We start from the raw sequence: 22608 nt of genomic DNA on the forward strand, positions 1-22608 counted from the left end.
ATTTTTTCACGCCCACTCGAAATGAGGGACCTTTATTGTAATTTGGTCAAACAGTAATATTTGAAGTGATACAAAAATGGATCATTGTGAACGCAGACAGCACGTAAAAATGTTTCAGAATACAACTAAGGATCACTTTGCAAAGAAAAAAATCACTACTCTATAAATAGAGTAATGCATGATATGAATTCACAGAATTGTTTTTTTATAGTTGCTATAAGCAATCCTTGACTACAGGCAATGATTACCAATATCTTTAATGCAGGTAACAGGCTTCACCTTAGTCACTCATAAAATTTTGGCATATTAATGAACTAGTAATATAAAATTAAATCTTTTTCAAAGTCATTGATATTTTATCTACATTGTATTATTTGTTAATCTGAGAGCAGACAATAAATTGCTAAATATCGTGTAATTCTTTACATAAAGCAGTTAGTGAGTCATTTGGATCTCAATGTCATTAATTATATTGTATAATAGAACAATGCTCATAGGGTTTTGAGATTTTGCACCTATTTTGGCCTAAAATGAATTGCTTTCATTTTTGAGATACTGCAAAATAAAAAAGGGCTATGAATAAGATAATCCAATACATATACACTTACTTTAATGATTCTGGCAAAGTATTTCCCCCCTAAATAGTTATCTGTTTTCAAAAAAACTTCTCTCAGTCTACTTTCTCCAATGGGATTGTACTTTGCATTAAATTTATCAAAGCGGTGAAAAGTGTTTCGGTCCTGAAAACAAAAATTACAGCATTAATTATTTTTATGTTGCTGCAATGCACACTTGTGAAGACAGGTATACTGACATATCCAAAAAAAATCATGCTTTCATCTCAGGTACAATCAGTACTTACAAAGTATTTATTAAATATGAGACCTGATCAAACAATCAAAACGAATTTCTTTTTCAATTATCTTTGATAAAAAAGTGCCTTAAAAATATCTGTTGAATATCTAGTACACTGTACACTACATTAAATTTTGCACTTAACTCTTTAATTAATTTCTTTAAGGATGCACACATACATATAAACATTGAAACAGACTTATTGATCAAAATTTAATCCTTACAGCATGAACATCCAACATGTCTACGGTCAGATCGTATGGTCCTAGATTCATTGACTGAAATACTTCTCTAAGAGTCATTTTCTCTCCCTTGGCAACAGTCACAACTTCATCAGAATGATTTTTAATAGTTTTCTTTATAAAACGGAGTAGGTGCTTCTGGTTCATACAGGAGGCAGCATGAATGTGAGTGTCTACCTGCAGAAAAAAATTAAAAACACAGATTTTTAATAAATATTCATGTAATAACACTACTAACCATAAAATACAGATAAGACCACAAGCATATAATTATATCATTACTTTTCTAATGTTATAAAAATCCCTGTGAGGAACGGCTTTCTGCGATGCAAGCTCTCTCAGTTCATTCAAGAGAACATGCAACTGGAACTTTGATGATAAATAACTTAGCCGCCGGTAACAAAAAGATTTTCTGAAAAAAAGAGCGAGAGTTTTTTAATCACCAGAGCACTTAATAATAAAATGCACAAATCATAATTGTACGTGAAAAAATATTTCATTTATGTATGCATAAATATAAAAGAGTAAAAATAAATAAAAAAACCACATATTGTGCCTGTAATGATTGCATTAATTGCTCGTCAAATAAAGACTAATATTATTCTTTTTAACATTAATTATAAGAAGATTAATTGCATAACTGTTCAAACCGCAAAACTGTTCAGGTGAGTTATTGCCTTGACTTTTTGTCTCTTTCTGAAATTTGCATGAACATCCAGTTGTTAAGAAGGGTGGCAATTGATCTAAGACTAATAGCAGTCATTCTTCCATTTACTCTATAAGAGTTTGATTTTAGTTCAAACTTCTACTCCATAACTGGTTCATAAGTGGCCAACTCAGTGCTTTGGGGCATAAAAATTTGAACTTTTGAAACACATGCATTGATATAATATATTGCTCTCTTGAAAATAAGAACTACGTAATTACCACTTGGCAATGATAAGCACCCAGCATTCCAAGAGTAACTAGTGCACAGTTGAGATTATCGACATAAATGCAAAAAAAGAACAAAAAATTGAAATATGATTTTATTTGTAGTACTTACAGTGGACCATCAGCTATCATTAGGCAAAAGTAATTCATGTCAGCAACAAATGTTGCCAAATTTGGGTAAGGGTAATCATTGGGCTTCCCAGCAGCTAAAGCAGCTTCATCCTTGAAGACGTTGAAAACACCATTGACAGATTTAACGATGTATCCTTTTGTTTCCGGAATTTCACACTCCCAAGGGTTTTCTGCTGCAGCAGGAGGGTTGATTGGATGGTCTGGAAAAAATGAGAATGAATGCAGGATGCTACAAGTTACTTCGGAATGGAATTGCCATTCATCAGCCATCATACAACTTTCATGGAACACAGTGAATTCATAGCAAATTATCAAGGAAATCTATTAGTTAGCTTCAATGTTTCTCTCAAATTCTACCATTTTCCATACTTACTTATTTGCAGTGACAAATGTCGCTCATAGATATTTTTTGCCATGGCTAAACATCTTTATTCAGTCACAATGGGAATGAATGTGGGATGCTATAATTCTCAGATGGGCAAACATATTTCTACAGGTGTTCTACAAGCAGAAACACAACTGTCTCAACGATTTCAAAAAAGCACCCTCCCTCGCAATTTTAAATTCCTCTTTCATTCATGTATAAGAAATCTATATTTCTCAAACCATTGGTTCGCCTTTGTTTTGCACACTGAAACAGTTTGGCTTACCACAACTTTAAAGTAAGTGCACAGAGTACATTGGCACCAAACAAACCAGTCTGAATTTATTCTTTGATAACTCATAATAAATAATTTTACAAAACAATAGTATACAAGCTGAGTGTTGACAATTTTTTTCTCAGTTATAAAAATCAAGCATGTTAAGAGAATCAAATTGCTAATAACTGCAGCTAAGCTAAAGTGGTACTTAGGATCATCGATAATATTAGGGTGGAGAGGAGGGATAATAATTACATAAGGGATGATTACTTCAGATTAAGGAAGAGGATAGGCATGCATGATGGCATAGTATTAGAGAGGTAGCTGCTCAAGAGAAAAATATAATAAAATCAGGATGTATTGCTTGCTAATAGATTTCAAAAAGGCATTTAATAAATGAATTGGGTAGAATTAATAATTGTATTATAAAAAACAGGGTTGGATTGGAAGGATAGGAGGCTAATCCATAACCTGTACATATTTCAGACTGCCCAGGTGCAAGTGGGGAACAGGGAGACCGGATGGGCAGTGTTAAAAAGAGGAGTGCGGCAGGGTTGCCCATTAACACCGGTGCCACTCAATGTATACGTGGAGTAAATGATTATAGGGCAAGGGAAGAACTAGTGATAGGAATGAATGTCGGCAGACAATTTGTAAAAATCAGTATAACTCTCTGCCAATTTCATTGTAAAGCCTTTAATATAGATTTCATTTCAGAATGCTTGGTGTTTTGAGTTGAGTTGAGTACATCCTTTGGAAATAGGCCATTGGGCTCCCAACTCATTTTTGTTAAATACATATTCCTACATCTTAAAGTGATTCCACTATTTCACTAATGAAGAGGCTTAGAAAATAAAAAAAATCATGTGACTTGATAAAACCGACATAAAATTTTAGCTTTCATTTTTCCAGGGAATGATTTGCACCCATTAGCAAGTCATCCCAGAAACTAATGTTGCGCATACAAATCATAGCATAATTGTCACACCTTTGCTGTACAAACATAATTCATGCACATTCCATGAAAACCAAAAATTAGTGATTCATAGAAAAGAAGTTGGTGGAATAAAAGATTGAAATCGTGAAGCATTAGCACACAAGTGGGTTTTAAAATATTCATGCAATAAAGAGCATGCATACCATAATTAAGAATAGTTATTAATCAGAATTTAAAACAATCAAAGGCTCATAAAGAAGGCATAATAACATAAAAAAAGCTTCATATCCACAAAGAAAAAATACTTTGCAAAAAAATCACGAATGAAATAGCATTACACAATATTAAAAATGGAAATTAGTGAAAAACTATAATTATGAAGTTGAATTCATGCAAATTGTTCAAGAGATAACTCCTTAAGTACGAGTAAATTATTTAGAATATTAGTTAGCAAACACTATTAAAACTTCCACAATATAGTTTTGGAAAAAGAAGATTGACATCTGTCTAACTTTGCTTTAACAAGTCATTCAACTAATGATCCAATTTTTTCGTCAATGATTTCTATGCCTTGCTGCATCATTTTAATATTTATGTACCATTTTGACTAATTTTATGGACACCAGCATGAATACTGGATGAGTAATTAGGTAATTTCATTGACTCAAATAAAGTTTATGCCATAAAACACCATGCAACAATCTCAACACTGATCTGATGTTAGGGCAACACAGATGACCTTAGTGTTGCAACCCATTAGTTTATCACAAATTGCTATATCCATTGATGGGGTCAATAAAAATATACTGAAGACGATACCCCATTGAATAAGCCACAACATATTAGGTACATTGCATACTTCCACATTATACAATTCACATTATCATGATAATATGATAATAGTTGCCATTGCTCATACCTTCTTTCTTTCCACCTTCCAAAATAAAGCCCAATTCTAAACTGGTCATACTCTCAGTATCCTCTAGAGTTGAACCATCAGGATGCTTCTTGAATTCTTCAGTTTTGAGGCAATTTGTTCACATGTAACATACACAACATTTTTGAAAACTCAGCGCAAATGCATCATTGAAGTGCATCATTTTTTTCCACAAGAGCTAGCCTTCAATACATTTTCAAGCACAAATTATTATTTCACTTATTTTACTGAAAAGAATAACCAAAACAAGAAGAATCTATGTTAGTGCTAGTTTGCAACCATATTAACTCTCATCTCCTTCCCATCCCCTTTCCAAGTGTGTTTACAAACAGTTTACAAACCACTACTGCTCTCAGACTTGAGGGAAAAACTAGTACATTTGAGGTTGAATGCACTTATTGTAAATTAAAATTCAAGCAAAGACTATTTTTAAGGAAGTATTTCCCCATAATCTCCCACAGTTTGAAATGATATAGCAGTCATCAACTTATGAGTCAAACCCATTCTGCCAAGTGGTGAGCAATACCTATTGAATGCGTATTAAAATATACGTATCTGCTTTCGTAATAAATATTTAGGACAGATAATGTTGCTCGAAGTTTATCAACTTAAAGGAATGAATGCTCTCAAAGATAAAAGTTAAGATTGTGGCCACTCCCAGTGGAGAAGACCACTAAATTGCAATAAAATGAGAGATAGCATATTCTGATATTCCAAATTAGATTTTAACTCCTACCTTCAGAACTTACATCTTCTAAAATGAATTTCATTGTCTCCTCATTTTCTCTTTGATCCCGTCGATAAATACCTGACTTCTTCCAAATGGCTTCTGTTCCACAAAAGGTACGACAAACAGTTTTGATATTAGACTGCTATCAGTAAAATTTAAATACTTTTTGATAAGTGCTCGAAGGAATAAAAATATGAAATAAAGAACAATTGTTATTTATGTTGAACAGGAAAAATGGCCATCACTGAAATTGTGTGTGTGCATATAGTGTATGTAGCTTGGGTGGAGCTGCAAGTGCCCATAGAGCCTTGCCCGGGAATTGAACCAGGGCCCTCCAGTCAGTAGTCCAATTCCCTACCCCTGGACTACTGCAACCCTCTTATATACATATATACCCAAACTACATTATATATATTATATATATATATATATATATATATATATATATATATATATATATATATATACTATATATAAACTTTTTGACATGCTATATAATTCATGCAAGCTCTAACAAATTATGTTCCATGAGCTGTTTGAAGATTTTCCAACAAGTTAAATGAGGCCCATTTAAGAAATTTCTTCCAGTGAGCATGAGTTATTGAAAGAGTAATATAATATGTGAAACTTAGCCTTCAAATCATGCTACAGTTCTTTTTCAACTCCTTTTCTTTGGCAATATTCTCTGTAGGTGTATTTAAGTTCCAAATGGTACTTTCATAGTTGCACAATTAAATTCAAATTTTCCATATTGCTAATTTTGACAGTAGTCTATTTTTCTCGTACCTTTGTATGATTCAACCATGGAATTTGCATTTGACTTTTGACTGCTGATATTGATAGCATGACCAATCTCATCTTCTTCATCAGATTCTCCGCCAGATAAATCTATTTTGATCAAATAGAGCACTTATTTCTTGAGAAATCATATTATGAAGTGGGTACTAATCAATAGTAACCTAATTGATATAAGGTAAATTCCCGGTTTCATGATTCACTTACTATGAAGTTATGAATTTTCATGTTAACAATTTAACTACTCCCAATAATAATTTGATGAACCATGCGTTTTTTCCCTACCGAGGCAATGTCAAGTATCTCATTATTTTATGCAAATGAAAAGGCACAGACTTGCGGGCCTTCCTGACAATCTATTACCACAGAAACTATTAAATATAGAAAAATGGCAAGAAAAATGATTTGGAAAATTAATCTAAGGTTATCTAAAACTACATGATTTTAACTGTTTAATAACTGTAATGAGATATGTATATAATCTCACCTCCTAGACTGGGGATAATAGGAAATATCACCATAATTTTAGGAAATATCACCATTAATTAAAAGACAGGAATAGTACGCTAATCTTTAAAATATGCAAAAATTTCAGCATGCCAAATCAAGCAACAAAATCCACGTGTATTATATTCTGACCAAAATATTTAAAAAACTGGATATTTTTAGAAATGAATTGGGATTTTGTCATAAATTTTATGGTAAATTAATGACAGTGACATATCCACTGGCATGGGAGTTCAATAAGGGTTCAGAGAGTCAATTACGTCTAAACCTCTATAGAGCCTATGTGGTATACTGATTCAACTAACTACATTGGTTGACAGTCTACATAAATGTTACCCTATTCTATAAATTATATTGAATCTAACCACAATTTTCTCCCCAAAGATTTGTTGGATAGATGAGAGTAGATCTCACCTAGCACTACTGGGGTGGAATTCACACATCAAATCCTTTCCCTGTGACTTTGATGGTTTCACAGGAAGTTCTGGTATCCAACAGATCAAACAGCTTGGGTGGAGCTAAGAGTGCCCAGAGGCATACCAGGGAACTAAGCCGTCCGGTCATTAGTCACATTTACCAAGAACATCCACTAAGCATGAATGAATATCCTCAGTAAATGTGTGCATTCAATGAATTTTCTAAAGCAAGCATCCCAACTCCTCAGGCTATTTGTAAGCATAATGCCACAAAAGGTCAGTTCAAAATTTACCTGCACCAAAAATCCTTCATGAAGTGAAAAGAGTTGTTTCAAAGTTATTTGAATATGATGCTATTGACTCAGAATAGACATTAAGAACCAAGAAAACCTTAGAACAATCTAGGTTTATAAAGAATACTTAGGGAACTATCATTCTCTGGTAAATATCCAGAATCAATGATGTTTTAACTGTAAAGAAATGGTTGCTCTACTGACACAAATAGTATGTTGCCTTCAATATAAATATTTTTCAAGTTGTGACACTTTGCATACGGGATTCATGTCCAATATACTCCAACCCTTAATTCCATCCATTATTTCTCTACGGAAGAGACCTACCCAGCATGCATGTATTGACTTTGTAGAGAGTTTTATTGCCATATCACCAGAATTCACCAATTTAATTGTTAATTGAATCACAATTGAATGGAACCATTTGCGAATGCACTATAATAAATGAAAACAACACCAGCTACAAGCACATGCAACTACAGTAATCCAGGTAAAATTAAATCATCTTCCATGACCAGAAATTTGGATAGCTTGCCTACGTGGGATTTTATAAATGCCTCGGCATCCCTGTGCATTTTGTTCCAGGGCCATGCAATTTCCCAGATAAAATAACCACAGCACTGAATCAGGCACATACATACCTTCAATGGTTTTGCGATCATCGTGATGGATTTCCGGCAGGGGGTAATCCAAGCAATTACTGTTGGGGCCACCATCCAAAACACCACCACCACCAGTTGTCATATTCTGTGCATTAACATAGCGCATGAAGCGAGATGTGGTGCAGGGGAAACTTTGATGAGAGATGGCCATATAGCGCTCACGGATGCCCAGAGCTTGAACCAGAAGTTGAGACGCATGCTGCAGATCTTCTAAAGGAACCTATTTACAAATTGAAAATTAACAGGGTCAACAATCAATTTCCTCAACAAAAAATGCCGTTTGCATTAAAACTAAAAGATAAAGAATCACCATTCTCTTGGAAGGACCACTACGTGCTATTTTTATTGGAGTCTTTTGTGGTGAAATATTTTTGCATGAATCAGTATTAAATGATTCCTGTTATTTTATCTATTCCAAAGACACACGAGTGGTAATAGGTGATTTTTGTGCCGGAAAATTATGACTTAGAAAATTCCTCAAAAGCTACATTTAAATCCAACATACTTTAAATATATTATACGTACTTTGTAAATAAGATAAAAATGGGCACAACCTGATGAGTGATTAAGTTTATTGGCCACATCTAAAAATTACAGTTGTTTCCCAATAAATTTGCAGCACATTATTCATTTAGACATAATTGCAGCATTGGGGTTTAAAAATAAAGTTTTTAATAGGCACATGACACATTATGGCCATCAGCCTTTCTATTATTTCCCTAAGTATCATGATTAAGTTTTCCGTTTCAGGGCCTTAAAATGGATAAACTCACAACAAGCTTACATATTTCCATCTATTGAAAACCATAGACTATAAATTAAGTATCCTATGATGTATTTTCTCAAATAATGTGGAAAAGCAGTGGGGGGTGTTGAAGAACAAGACAAAGGGAGACGGTAATTGGAGTGGAGGAAGGAGCAGAGAATACCTGTAGGCTTCATGGACAGCGTGAAGGCAGGTAGAAGATACGAAGAAATGAACATGGAAGTAATGTATGGCGAACAAAAGGAAATTCCCGCTATAGGTGGAAGGTACGTGGCTTTAGAGACATCCAAAGCCTACTTTTTTCCGACAGAATACTTAAAATGAACGAAATTAGTACAGGAGGCAGGCTTTCTCTCCTCATTATTTGAAACGATTTCAATTTTGTTCCGGCAAAATAATGCGTGTGTGAGCGTGTGCATTAACATATATATTTTAGACGATGGCTATTTCTTCGCAAACCAAACGCTTTCTATTACATTATCCTGATACTAGACGCTCTTCGTGAAAATCACAATAATATTATTCCCTGTGGATCTCCCGCATAACTAGTGAGGAACTTGGCGTTGAGTGAACAAACCATACAAGTTCTAAGCAAAAACGTAAACGCGTTGATACTTATAGCGAAGCTCCGTTTAAAGGAGTTTTCACCAATACACTAAAAACCAATGCGAAGAGAGCATTAATTATGTGGTCCGGTTTTAATTTTAAAATCTTTCAAATTTGTTGAAAAAAAGCATAAGGCCTGCGTCGAGTCAAGAAGTCCTTTTCCTGAGCCTAGGCCATCTATTTAAGCCGCGTATCATGACGATCTCAAATTTATATTCATCGTGATATGCCATGTCGGTATTGCTATGCCATCTCTAAATATTATTGCGTTGTATGCAAACTAAAACATTATTTTCCTTTCAGGGAAGTGAACAAAAATTGTTGGTCTACGTCCACGCCGTCCAGAGCCGTCATGGGACGCGCGGGCGAAGGAAAGGGGGGCCTCAAGAGCCTCCTTTGCTTAAAAAAAAGAAGAGAAGTCTTCTGCGTGGAGAGCGAGATTAATCCCCTTGACGCTGGGGCGTGAAGAAGTAAAAGGCGGGAGGACGGCTCGCTCCACCTTCCGCGAATCGGGTGCGCACCGACGGGTCATAAACGACACACTTCAACGTCCCGGCGCGGGAGCGAGATGGCCGACGACGCTCGAGGAAAAGCGACCCTCGCTTCTCAGAAACGGAGACATCAGACGGAAGAAGAGATGAAGATAGCAAACCTCGGCTATCCACCCCACCCCTACCAGCACCTTTCCCCTTCCCCCCACTCTTGGAATAGGCAGCGGAGCCCGCTCCTGCGTCCTTGGATCTCTAGCACCGCCGTGCGCGAGGCAATGCCTGTACGGATTGTGTGTACAAGCATTATGGATGTGGATGATGGATATGTATCGCCGCTTCCTCAATAAGCCTACTACTCTGCCTGTTCCAGTTTACGTACCTAAAATTATCTAACCTTCATACTATCTCTTGAGAAACATTTTCAAATTAAAAAACAATACTCTGCAAAATCCATTATACTTTCAGTTTTTATCGTTTTTTTCCCCTTTGGCTTTGCTGCGAATGCGAAAATTAGCCATTATCGCATGAATAAGACTATCGCCCATAGCTTTAATGCGAGTAAACTTCACCGAGGTAAGATTTTTCAATAATAACATAAGTAATAGGAGGCACTCATTCACTATGCGAACATTTAAGTCGATTTATTGACATAAATATTACCTTACTTTCTCATTTAAATGCAGCAACGATGTAAGTTGTTTATTCGTACAATATTCAATGTACAATTTGTACAATCTCCTGTCACGAGTGAATAGTTCGCACGACTGATTACAATCGGGAGCGCATTCGACGACTGTCAGAAACGAAGGAGCTCCCCTTATCAACCAAGAAAAAAGGTAAATTGGATGTGTCAAACCTGCGTCGAATCCTGACGTTCAGAGCGGCAGATCGAAAGAAAGATGAACGCCGTGAGAATTGACGGCTGGAGGTCACACCATCGTATTTGCAACCACGGAAAATGTAACGAAATGCGTCATTTACTGCAACTCCAGAGGCAGAATACCTTTCGATCATGAACTTACCCGTCTCGGCGAGCGGAAGACTACGCCGTAGAAAATCAAGTGTTTGGGGTGATTTCGAGAATATTTTTCGAATTAAAAATTGATTATGAAAAATTATTAAATAAATAAAATATATTCTACGAACCATGAGTTGATTTTATTCACACTGAATTTGAAAATGACGCTCATGTGTTGAAACGCGTTCCGCTGTGAGGAAAAAATTCGATCGTAGACGGTAGAATCGCCTTTTCGATTTTCAATCAAAATGCATTTGTTCTTCATTTAATTGAATAGAACCTATTGAATACTTCCAGAATTTCAAAGATGTCTCAAGTGCAGTGGAATAATTCTAGAACCCGTGATCAAAAAGCACAGAGATTCCTTGAATTCCTCATAGCATGTGAGCTAAACAGCAGACTAATTGGCAAAGTCGTTATCACGCGTGCGCCATGTAGAAGAAATAATCCTTTCCTTCGCTTGAGTCCAACACTACTATGAATGGCCATTTAAATCAAGATAAAAGAGAGTAAACTTTGCTAATGCGTTAAGTACCAAGGACTGGAATATTATTCATAACGGGATAAAATTATACGAATCCATTTGATGATGAACTATACACCTAATATCAGAATAATTTAATTTTTATAATGATTCATTGAAAGCACATAGCATCATATATATAGAAATTGCATTCAGCAGAAAGTTATCTTCTGGAAGATGATACAGTGTAGTAAAACTAGTGGAAGAATAACAAAATATAGTTTTCCAAGGAAAGTAAATGGAACTACACAAATATCGGCTTCGACAACCTCTATAGGTAAAAGAAGAACCCTCCCAGCATCGGAAAGCAGCATTGAGGTTAAAACCCGCGAGTGGGCACCTACTTGGCTGCGGAGGGCCTTTGAATCACCCGGTCTAAACCAAGTGCATTAATTACCAATAGCCAACATTACTCCCCCCCCAACACGGAGACACCCCCTCTAGCAACCTCCTTGTAACCCTCTCCACCTTTAAACGACCCCTCACGTTTAATCATCAGAAGGTCATCCTTAGTTCTACGAAGGCCCCTGAAAGGTAAAATATTTCTGCGATAGTCATTTTCTATATCTGCCTCTGTTCTAAGGGTCCAGAATATGGACTTTGCTGTCGCTGCTCAAAGTTTTCGCCCAATATATGTACGTATATGTGTGTGTATGTATTTATATATATTTATGTATATGTACATTTTATGTATATATACCTGTATATGTGGGTCGCGGTAGTCCAGTGGGTAGAGCGTTGGACTGCTGACCAAAGGGTTCCGGGTTCCATTCCCGGGCAAGGCACTTTGGGCACCTGCAGCAATACCCAAGCTAAAGTGATTTTTCGGGTACCAGGTCTTCCTGGGAAACCATAACCGGCACAGGGAAAGGAACTGGCCCCCCTACCCTGATGTGTGAATTTCAGAAGCCGTCGGGCTTAGTACTGGGTGAACTTTAACGAACTTACAATTGATTACTATGTACTGGGTGATCTCTACCATCACCTACTAAACCGACCTTCGGGTTGATTACTGTGTTTATGGTTTTATGGTTTATATATATATATAAACATATGTCAAAATAATTAATAATTTGGAACAAATATTTGATTCTCGGAGGAATTTTAAAACATTATTTAGCAGGTGGAGGTCTTCAGTTAAGACCTGGAATGATTTTCCAGAAAATTTTATAAAATCAGCATCCCTTCCCCTCACCCTTTTACCCTGACTACGCAACAACTGCGAATATAAATACAGAAATGGCAACTGATCGAATATTCACATTTTCACGATAAGGTGCGAATCATATAATATCAACACTGCTGCAAATGTATCCCTTATAGGTAAGTTGAAAAAAATTGATTTTTGCAAGGTGCTTCGTATTATTTTCCCCGAAGATGAAGTTGTTTATCTGTGGGATTCCGTAGAAATGTACTTAAAGTCTTCGGAAATTTACGACCAGAATTAAGGAGCAAGCGCTGTGATAGGCCGTGGGATTACGACCAAAGATTTCGTGGGCATCGGGCGAGAGCGAGGGGAAGAGCTGTGTGTGGGCTGCAGCCACATTGTAAAGGTGGGTTAACGCCCCGTGATATAGGTTGGCTGCTCGCTACAAGGATGATTTAGGAGTTTCCCCGAAAAAGGAAGACGAGAAGTGGATCGGAAAATCAGGGTTCGCCCGTCTATGGCGCCATTGGCCCCGAAAACCACATTCTTTCAACAGTATCGATTAAAATGGAAATTTAATTTCTACCTTGACTGGTAGTTTACCCTTAGTAAAACAAAATGTAATGGGTGATAGGTAGAGAGGAGGTAGATATGTATTCACCCAGGCGAAATGTATCGCATCCAAAACGCACGCAAGACTACACGGCAAGAAACAGAACATGTTATCAGGACATATCGTTTTTGTGATAGGACGCGCATAAAAAATGGAATAGCGATTCATGGCGATACTCTTCGGCCATAGCTCATGAATTTGAAAAGCAGTTTACTTATTGTCATTAATAAGAATGACCACCATCAACGGAAGCAAACTGTCGCAGAGTGTCCAATTATATCAAATTTAATTAAAATTCAATGAGAGGTTGAAAATTTTGCATAGTTTCAGGCATGTTGCGGTGGTATTGGAGCATATTAACGGTCAAATAATTGCAACTGCCCAGTATTTGACGAGTTTACTTCCTATCATGTTTCGATGCACCAAATTTATTCCGCAAGTGCATTCCCACTGCTTAAGCGGTGCAAACACAATCCCAAAGTGAAACAATACTCTGTTGCTTTGAAAATAAAATCCATGAAACACTGTGTTATATTGCCCCAGATTCGAGGGCAGGAAGAGCAGAAGGGGGATGGAGGCGAAGATCACCACGGACTAGGTGAGGGGAAAAAGAAGAAAGGAGTGAAGTGAAGTTGCAAGAAGACCGCGGGTCGACTGCGACACGAAGACCGATCAGGTATAAACCGCTAGCACACAAATGTTAAAATAATACCTATTTGTTTCTTAAGTTTTTTTTAGCAATCAATAATATAATATATTTAACCAACTACACACTCCATCACAAATTTATGTAAATAATCACGCTTATTAAAAAAACACAACAAGCATAGCACTAAAGAAAATATGTACTTAATGCCCAGGTAAATTCTCAATGTAATGTCATCTAATGGTCAGTCAATGGTCAACTAAATGCCAACTGAAAATGCCGTAACAAGAGGTATAAGCCAAAGCAGGAACCCTCCCCTCAATTGTTTATAATTATTTGAACTAATACCTGTAAATATGAAAACGTAAGGGAGTAGCTGAAGCGGTTAACGGCTGTCGTAGAGAAAACACTCGAGCGTTTTCCTTAGGTGGACCAGCGCTCCCTGACGCTCGAGAATTTTGTATCTTTGAAACAAGTTCTAAAATTAGAATTTACAAACAATTGCTCCGTTGCCCACCCCTTCCCTCCTCCCACTTCACCCTTCACTCTGCCAAATGTAGTGCGTGTATAAGATGTCACTCGCACTAAATCTATACCGGAGGATGACGCAGTACGCGGAGGTATCGTAGAAGTAGTAGTAGTTTTTACGGGAGGCGACCGACAGCTAAGATCGTTTGCGCCAATAGGAATGTCTGGGAAAAGATGAAGGGTGGAGAGAAACCCGGCGTCAGCATTAGCCTACTCTTAGTAAAGGCGAAAAGGGGTCCGCAGCTTAACGTCCCATCCGACGGACGTCGTACTCACTCAAAGTTCTCTCCACAAAGCACCATTAGTAGGGATCGAGATACCATTGACAAATATTTGTATATTCTCCAGGACTTGAACCCGGGCCCTCTTGGTGGGAAGCCTGTACGTTAGCCACCGCACCATCCCGATCATCTGGGGACATCATTTTTCACTAATTATTATTAATAAATAACCTATACATCTGGATAAAATGTATTCTTCATGTTAATTGAACCTTATCGAGCAAAATTATATCAATTTTTAATTATAGCTATCAATATTGATTTTCATTATTTCGGGAAGCCATAGACGAAATGCTCGTAAATAGCAGTATGGAGAAGATAAGAGGCTCACGAGTTTGATTAAGTTCCTTCATTTGAAAGTTTCGAGGACCCGGCAAATCCATAATGGCTGTTTCATTGAAATGATAGCCCGTCATATGACGCGGTTGTGAGGTGGAAAAGGAATTTTCAAACTAGCCATACTATATGTCCCTCACAGACGATTCAAGAAGACCATCACCGCCAGAATGACGCCGCTTTCACAGTGGAGGACGATATCCTATGCGTTACACCGAAGAGTAACTATCGAAATTGTCATGAATGAGACTGATGTTAGCTACGGCAGTGTGTGGAAAATTATTCACGATGAACTGCACGTCTCAAAGGAGTCAGCACGAAGGGTTACACGACTAAAGACTCCTTTTCAAAAGCAAACACGACGCGACCTGCCTGAAATTTTGCTTCATCGGCTCCATCCTCCCAAACTCGTCCCAAACGACCTTTTTCTCTTCCCAGAACTCAAAAACGCATTGCGGGGTCGGAGTTTTGACAGCACAAATGACATAATTCAGGAGGTGGAACAATGGTGTTCGTCGCAATCTTGGTGGATCAATCTGCAATTACGGCCTTCGAAAGGTCAAAGAAACGACATTGAGAAATGTATAGCTCCATCCCTTCGCACATCGAAACCGGGTTAGAAATAAATTCGCTAACCTTGTGGAATACGTCATACTATTTGGTCATTAGGAGGAGAGAATTCTTTCAAAAAGAGTCGTCCTTATTTGCACAGCGTGCTGACACGGATTTCTCCGCTAATCGGAAACCGTTCCTCTTTAACTTATTTTTTCGCCTTAAAGGGCGCGCAAATGTTTCCCACGATGCCCAGTTGGGAAGACTCGCGCACGCCGCGAAGAGGGCGGCCACTCACGCACTGACGTGGGGCCCTGCACCATGTGGGGACGCGGAGCCCATCCATCCTCCCTGGGGAGTTCAGCGGGTTAAAAGGGGGTCGACTCCCAGGGATACGATCCATGCATTTCGAGGGAGCGCGGGGAAGACACACGGCCGCAGTGCGACATGTAAACCGATCCAAGACCACGTGTCCACACTGCGTGGACCGACGATCGATACCCACGAGGAATATTCACGTAGCATATACATATTTACATGTCTTATCGTTAATCGATATTCTGTGTGCATATATATATATATATATATATATATATATATATATATATATATATATATATATATATATACATACACACACACACACACACAAACACATATATAGGAGATGAGATAGAAAGGGCATTAAGGGAGATGAAATTTAATATCATTTAGGATCATAAACAAAAGGATGGAGAGCAAAGCAAATTTTATCAACCAGAAGGCTGGTTTGATGGGTGAGGGTAGAGCTCACCAAACGGCGTGAAAAATTCAGGCATCAGGGTAGGGTGGCGAGTTCCTTTCCCTGTGTCAGCTACGGTTTCTCAGGAGGTTCTGGTACCCGAAAATATCGCACACCTTGGATGAAGCTGAGGGTACCCAGAGGCGTGAACCAGGAATAGAGCCCAGTTCTCTAGCCTAAATCTCTATCTACTAAACTACCAAGTCCCCTTGTACATACACATATCTATTTTCTCGTATATTGGCCGATGCAGCACCCTCCTCAATATTAGAATTAACAATCCCCGAAAATCCTGAACTCATCATTCCCATCCGCCTCCCTCCAAATTCTCAGACACCCATCTATCACTTTGGATTATAGTTACAATGCATCAATTACTTGCTCCCTTCCTTCTACGTACATCTACCACAATCCAGTGAAAGGCACTGGAATTAGCTTAAATTTGGCTATTTCAATCCTTCCTGCCTCCTCGGCCAACCTTCCCTTTAACTCACACCTTCCTCTCCCGCTCCATTAACAACCAATCATCCATAACACACGCCCCTCTCTTTATCCTTACCCCTGCCCCGATTACGCTTCTTCTCCACCTCCCTATCTTCCCGTGAGTTAGTCCTTGCACTCTGATGAATACGGCTGGGACCACCGAAATATCAAGTTGTAGTGTTTTTTTTCTTTTTTTCATTTTTCCTATACCTATTTGTTGCGTGTGAATTAGATGGAGAACATTTTGGAGGCAGGAGGCCCTTGGTCAGCAAAAGGATTCTGAATATTCTGTACATATATACCTGTATATATTGTTCGCCCTACATTCTATAGCCCACACGCACATGCATGTGTGTGTATTTTTTTACATCAAGCCCTCAGCCCCTTGCCACTCTGTCGACCCCAACCAATCACCCGCTCCAGATGGAGATGTTGCGGAGAGGATGGAGGGCGTTGAGAGGGGGCGTATTGTGGGCGGGGAATAAAGATGGGAGATGCAGCCCCTCTATCCCCCCCTCCACTCCCCCACCGGAAGACACTGAAAGGGGGGAGGCGTTCCACGGGTGGTAAAGGGTGAAAGTGAAAGGCCTTATTTTGTTGTTTTTTTTTTGGCGATGGCTAGCTGGGAGAGGAGGAGGCCATCATTCTCAACCTTCAGCCTCACGCAAGGAACCGCGGAGGGTTTAATTAACTTTTTGCGTCGTCTTCGTCGAGTGGCACCGCTCGGTAGACATGCCCTCCGAGAACACTTCCTTCCTTTTCTTATTCGGGTGCATCCAGGGATTGGGGTCGTTTCGGGTCATCACGCAAAATGCCGTGATTTAACGGGAACTAACGGACATATCTCATGCAGTATGCTCCAGCATTGCCTCGTGGTTAAGATACCTGGCCGATACCGGGCTTTTAGCCGGGAGGTCCGGGTTCCTTTCCCAACACACGAATATTTTTTTGCCGGCCCCGTTGGCGGCGGGCTTAACGTCCCCGTCGCGACCCAAAGGTCGCGAGTTTGATTCCCACTTAGGTTTACCCACTTGGGGCTAGGGCGTTTGTAATTGTCTTCAATGTTATATCATTATTTGATATCCGACGTAAAGGTCGAAAAATACAGCCTGTTTTCGGATAATAAATAAACTAAACAATTGACGAAGCTTGCTCCGTGACGTGAGCAGTTTGGCAATTAGTTCAAACGAGAAATATCGACAGAATTGGCGATTATCAAGCAAAATAGATATCAATGATAAAAAATAAATGTTTATTTCAATTCTAAAACAATTGGAGCACTCATTTTGGTATCACCCTTAATACACAGATTTTGTTTTGCAGCAACGTACAGTCAATTCAGGGTGATTCGCTCTTGCCTGACGCAAGGTCTTATTATGGCCAAGATCATAGACGTTTCTTTTGCACAGAAGATTCCCGATCGTCCTGAGAAATCGTCTGATTCATAAATACGATCTTTAACACGCCCTGCATCAGCGTTAATGAGTTAGTTCTCAGAAGAAAACCATGTGATGTCCAGCCTTGTATTCACATATGTTCACCGACTCAAGATACCTTTTTTCGGAGGTGGGTGTCGATTTTCCCGAACAGTGCATGACGAAACCACAAAAAACTTTCAAGAAACTTCATTATTTGGAAATTTCCAAGTCTCAGCTCAATATTAATGGATTTTTGATCCCACTAGATCCTGGAACTGTAAAATGATGTAAAGAATCACAGGCTGCGTCACTCGAAGTAAAAAAAATCGTTCATTGTGTTCACGACGCAGAAATAAACTGCCACGTTAAATATAGCACCGGTTTTAACAGACGGTGTCTTAAATCAAAACATTGTGTTATTGAACGTAAAGCTTTCTAAGAGGCCGAGCATTTTTTTGCAATTTTGGCGCGATAATCTCGAAACATTCAACTCAATTCTTCAAGATAATACTTTGAAGAGAAATTGCCGCATTTCACGATATCCCGCGCAAAAATTGGGCAATTTTCATTCACCCACGAATCGAAATTCGTGCCACCATTCCCGAACTAATGGATCAATACCAAATTGTAAATTTTCACGCGAATCACAGAGAGCTGTTTCCAAGCAAGTTAAAAAATTTTTTAGAATAAAAATAACAGCAAAAACTTCATGCGGCCGTATTATTCTCTTTAACAACATAAAAAGATGTGGTTTCTCACCACATTTTTCTGATTTTGGATGCATAAATGAAGACGCGTGTTTGGAAAATAATTTAAATCTGTTCTATAGAAGCAAAAGAATAATTTAAAATCAGATATATCCTTCAAATATCCATAGTTCGCAAGAAATTCTGTAGATGAAAGTGATGAAGGAATTTAATAGAAAGTCAAGGATGGTATTCTACGGAGGCGTTACGTATACAGGTACGTATCACAATTCCCATCGATTAACCACATGCTTGATTGAAAAATTGTGTAAATCGACAATAAAACAGAAATCTACAAGTGTTTAATTATTAATCAACGCCAAAGACAATCAAAATATAAAAACGTTTTCCCTTGGATTGAATTCATTTATGGCTTTTCATAGTTACAGTTAGGTCCTTATGTCTCGGTCTTATAAAATTTGTCTAATCAGTGCAATGGATATTGACGGCAAATATTTCCTATTAATTCCCACTAACCTACAAATAGATACAACCAGCATCAAAAGTGCACCGACCCGAATTTGGGCGTCTACCCTCAAGTGCAATATAAAACCACGGATTCAGTACTTCGCTCACAAGATTCGTACATTTATTTTTGTAATTTTTCCTTTATAATTCACCCGTCATGGCTACATTTCATCGTAGCACGTAAAGCACTTAATGAAGCCTTATTGAGCGTAAGATAAGAAACGAAATTTCTAATTCCGATGTAAGTACTTAGTCTAGTACCCAGGGTACTAGACTGAATGCGTGCTGAAAACGTTTGACATTGTCCCTGAAAAGCAGCGATCCTCTGCACGCAGAGTCGCTTTGGGCCAACTGGCCTTCCGTCAAAATTTTCGGACAATTAACCTCGTATTGTGTATTATTACCCGGAATCGTAATACAGTCTGGCACGCAGATTTACAGGTTAATTGATAATAATACACGAATAATGGCTCGAGTAAATAACGCTGATTCATTCGTTGAGGCATCATCCAAGCCACTAAAATGGCATGCATATAGTATGAGAACACCGTAAACGCGAAGGGGAAAAATGAGAGGTAGTCCTGGCCCCCTTTGATTGCGTACCACGCGTGGCGCCTAAACCTCATCACACCTGTCTCCTTTCATGCACGTCCGTCTCCTTTCCATTCATACAACGCTTGACGGAAATTTATGCAACCATGACCAAGAATTCATGTCGTTCGAACCCGTATTTTTTTTTAATTCGCCGCGGTTATCCGCGCACATTCCCTTTAACACGACTCCGGCATCACCGCATGATTTAACAAACCATTTCCATTCACACCCCACATATTATTACTGGTAATAAACTGGTTATGGTAGGTTTTGCCTAGACACGAGACACCTAATGGTAGAGCGACAATCCCCTTGCCTCTCCCGACAAAATGCAACCCAGCATCCAAACCTATAATAAGCCCCTCTTCAATTCCAAATACTACCTTCCTCCATTCATTCCCTCCAACATCCGTATCCTATTCCTGCCCCTTCCTCGCTTGCCTAACGTTCTCCCCTCTATCACAGTCTTCAACATCCCACTACCGATCCAAACACATTGTATCTACGTTCCTGTCATCAATTTCCTCCTCACTGTGAAAACGTCTTTGCCCAACGCTCTTCATCCATCTTTCCTGCCTCTTTTAGATTTATCTCAAAAACCCCCACTCCACCATGCCTGGCACTCCCTCATTTATGTGTTTGGATGGAGGGCAGTCTTCATCGGAATAAGAAGGCACGGAAGTCTAGCGCCAAGAGGGGCGAATGGCTGACAAAGGCCAAAAGAATCCAAAATTTTCCGTTTCTTAAAAAATAATTTATAAATAATAATTAATAACACATTACATCCAAGCACTGAGAAATGGCAAAACACTACAGGTAAGGTAGATTACACTGCATAATAATTACCGAGGATCATGGAGCAATATATGTAAGGTTGCAATTTCAGCACCACTCATTGTATATTACGTTTCTTTTTTTAAATAAATCGCTATTGAATGATAACAACTATTAAACGCGACAATACATTCTACTTCCAACTGATCAAATAGCAAATGGCCGCAAGCACATATTGCCCTTTTTATTTTAAAACACACGTCCTCTGTTCACAGTAAATCTAGCACGTGAAATTAAAAAAAGTTCAATTCTCCAACATTAATTTACTGAAATATCAACTCCGTTTGACATATTATTGCTCTAATATGATCGCGAAACATCAGGCCATTAAAGTTTAAGTTATGCATGCAATATGTCCATGCAAAAGAAAGTTCTTCTGGGGGCTAGAATAAATTGGTCCATAAGAGAGCCAAATTCAAGGAATAATCATGCGATAAGTAGTCCGGGGAACCCATTTTTTTCAATCATCCCAGTCGATAAAACGTACACCAGAGGGAGACGCAATAATGAAATTTTCATTCTCTCTGGAATAAGTGACCCCGCGGCCGGAGCCACTTTAAATCGCGTTCATGGCTCTCGAAAGCGCCACCCCTCCCCATGCAATATCCCGGTGAGCACAAAGAGTGCAGTAGGGAGAGAAACAAATGGGCATTCGGAGCCCTGCTCCTCTCCGGCGACGGGTTTGTTTGAAGCTCATAACGAGGATAAAATGTTCGTCGAGCCAGCTCAACGGCAGGGGAGGGCGCGGGCAATGTTCATCCCCTCCCCTTCCCCCAGCCCACCTGCCCCTATCCCTCTTCTCGGACGGCGAGAAAATAAAGCGGGCAATTAGGGAAGATATTTTTTCGCGGGCGTATTCCATCGCAGGATGGGCAGCGGAGGGAAAATGGAGAACCGGAGGTGAGAGGAGATTGCCCTCTTATGATATTGGTCAAAAACGTCCAGTCTTCCTGTCATCGTCATAGGAACATGCCTGGCTTAACATACGATAGTACATCGTTTTCTCAAAAATGTTTACACGACTTGTGCATTATTTCTGTATCACATTTCGATCGCATGTTTATCTATTTCGTCGGTACGCTTTGGAAGATTTACAACATCCCAAAGATGAGACCCGCCGCGGATACTTTCAATTAAAGCTAAATGAAAGAAAAGCATTTTCCTCAAACTCGTGCAATTTTTTTCCAATCTCCATATCGTACAATATTAAGTATATAACAAAAAATATCAAACAAATCAAGGTAGAAGAAAATTGGAGATTACTCGACCTCTAATATTTAATGAAATGCGAGCGTACCTAAGAGTTTAAGAATATTACAGTAGGCAAATGCTGCGAAAGGGAGAATAAAAGACTTGCTATTGCACAGAATGGATTCAGAGCTAGGAACAAAAATTGACATCGAATATACGTAGTTTTACAATTGCAACATTTTATAGCTATCATTTTTGTTTATGTGGCACCTGCTGCCAAAAGCCAGAACTGACTGGCTTAGCAAGACCAGAATGAGTATTGAATTTATACTACTATTGCATATGATGAAGATCGCCTGTGAATGTATTTTATATTGAAATGTTATATTGCATATGATGAATGAAGAATAATCATTTAACTCGGCTAAGACCGTAACCAATCTAACTCATTCCATACGAATTCATGGTCTATGTTCGGACCGATTAAATAAGTCAGGCGGAGAGGA

At 38.6% G+C, this 22608-nt stretch overlaps 1 protein-coding gene across 6 annotated transcripts in view; it reads right to left on the minus strand.

Annotated features, from left to right (window-relative positions):
• AMPdeam (AMP deaminase) overlaps positions 1–22608 on the minus strand; it is a 224056-nt gene that overhangs the window by 13468 nt on the left and 187980 nt on the right. For 5 of the 6 annotated variants that reach the window (XM_071591202.1, XM_071591204.1, XM_071591205.1 and 2 more), the window contains 6 exons: positions 8060–8300; positions 4660–4755; positions 2143–2362; positions 1380–1509; positions 1080–1274; positions 609–740 (listed from right to left, as the gene is read on the minus strand). In XM_071591202.1, the coding sequence (XP_071447303.1) occupies positions 609–740; positions 1080–1274; positions 1380–1509; positions 2143–2362; positions 4660–4755; positions 8060–8300 (1014 nt within the window). The remainder of the gene's footprint in view (positions 1–608; positions 741–1079; positions 1275–1379; positions 1510–2142; positions 2363–4659; positions 4756–8059; positions 8301–22608) is intronic. The other variant, XM_071591203.1, reaches the window with a different exon arrangement.

This window comes from Hetaerina americana, unplaced genomic scaffold (assembly GCF_022747635.1).
Source record: "Hetaerina americana unplaced genomic scaffold, ioHetAmer1.1.p SCAF_44, whole genome shotgun sequence".
In the NCBI taxonomy this organism is placed as follows: Eukaryota; Metazoa; Arthropoda; class Insecta; order Odonata; family Calopterygidae; genus Hetaerina; species Hetaerina americana.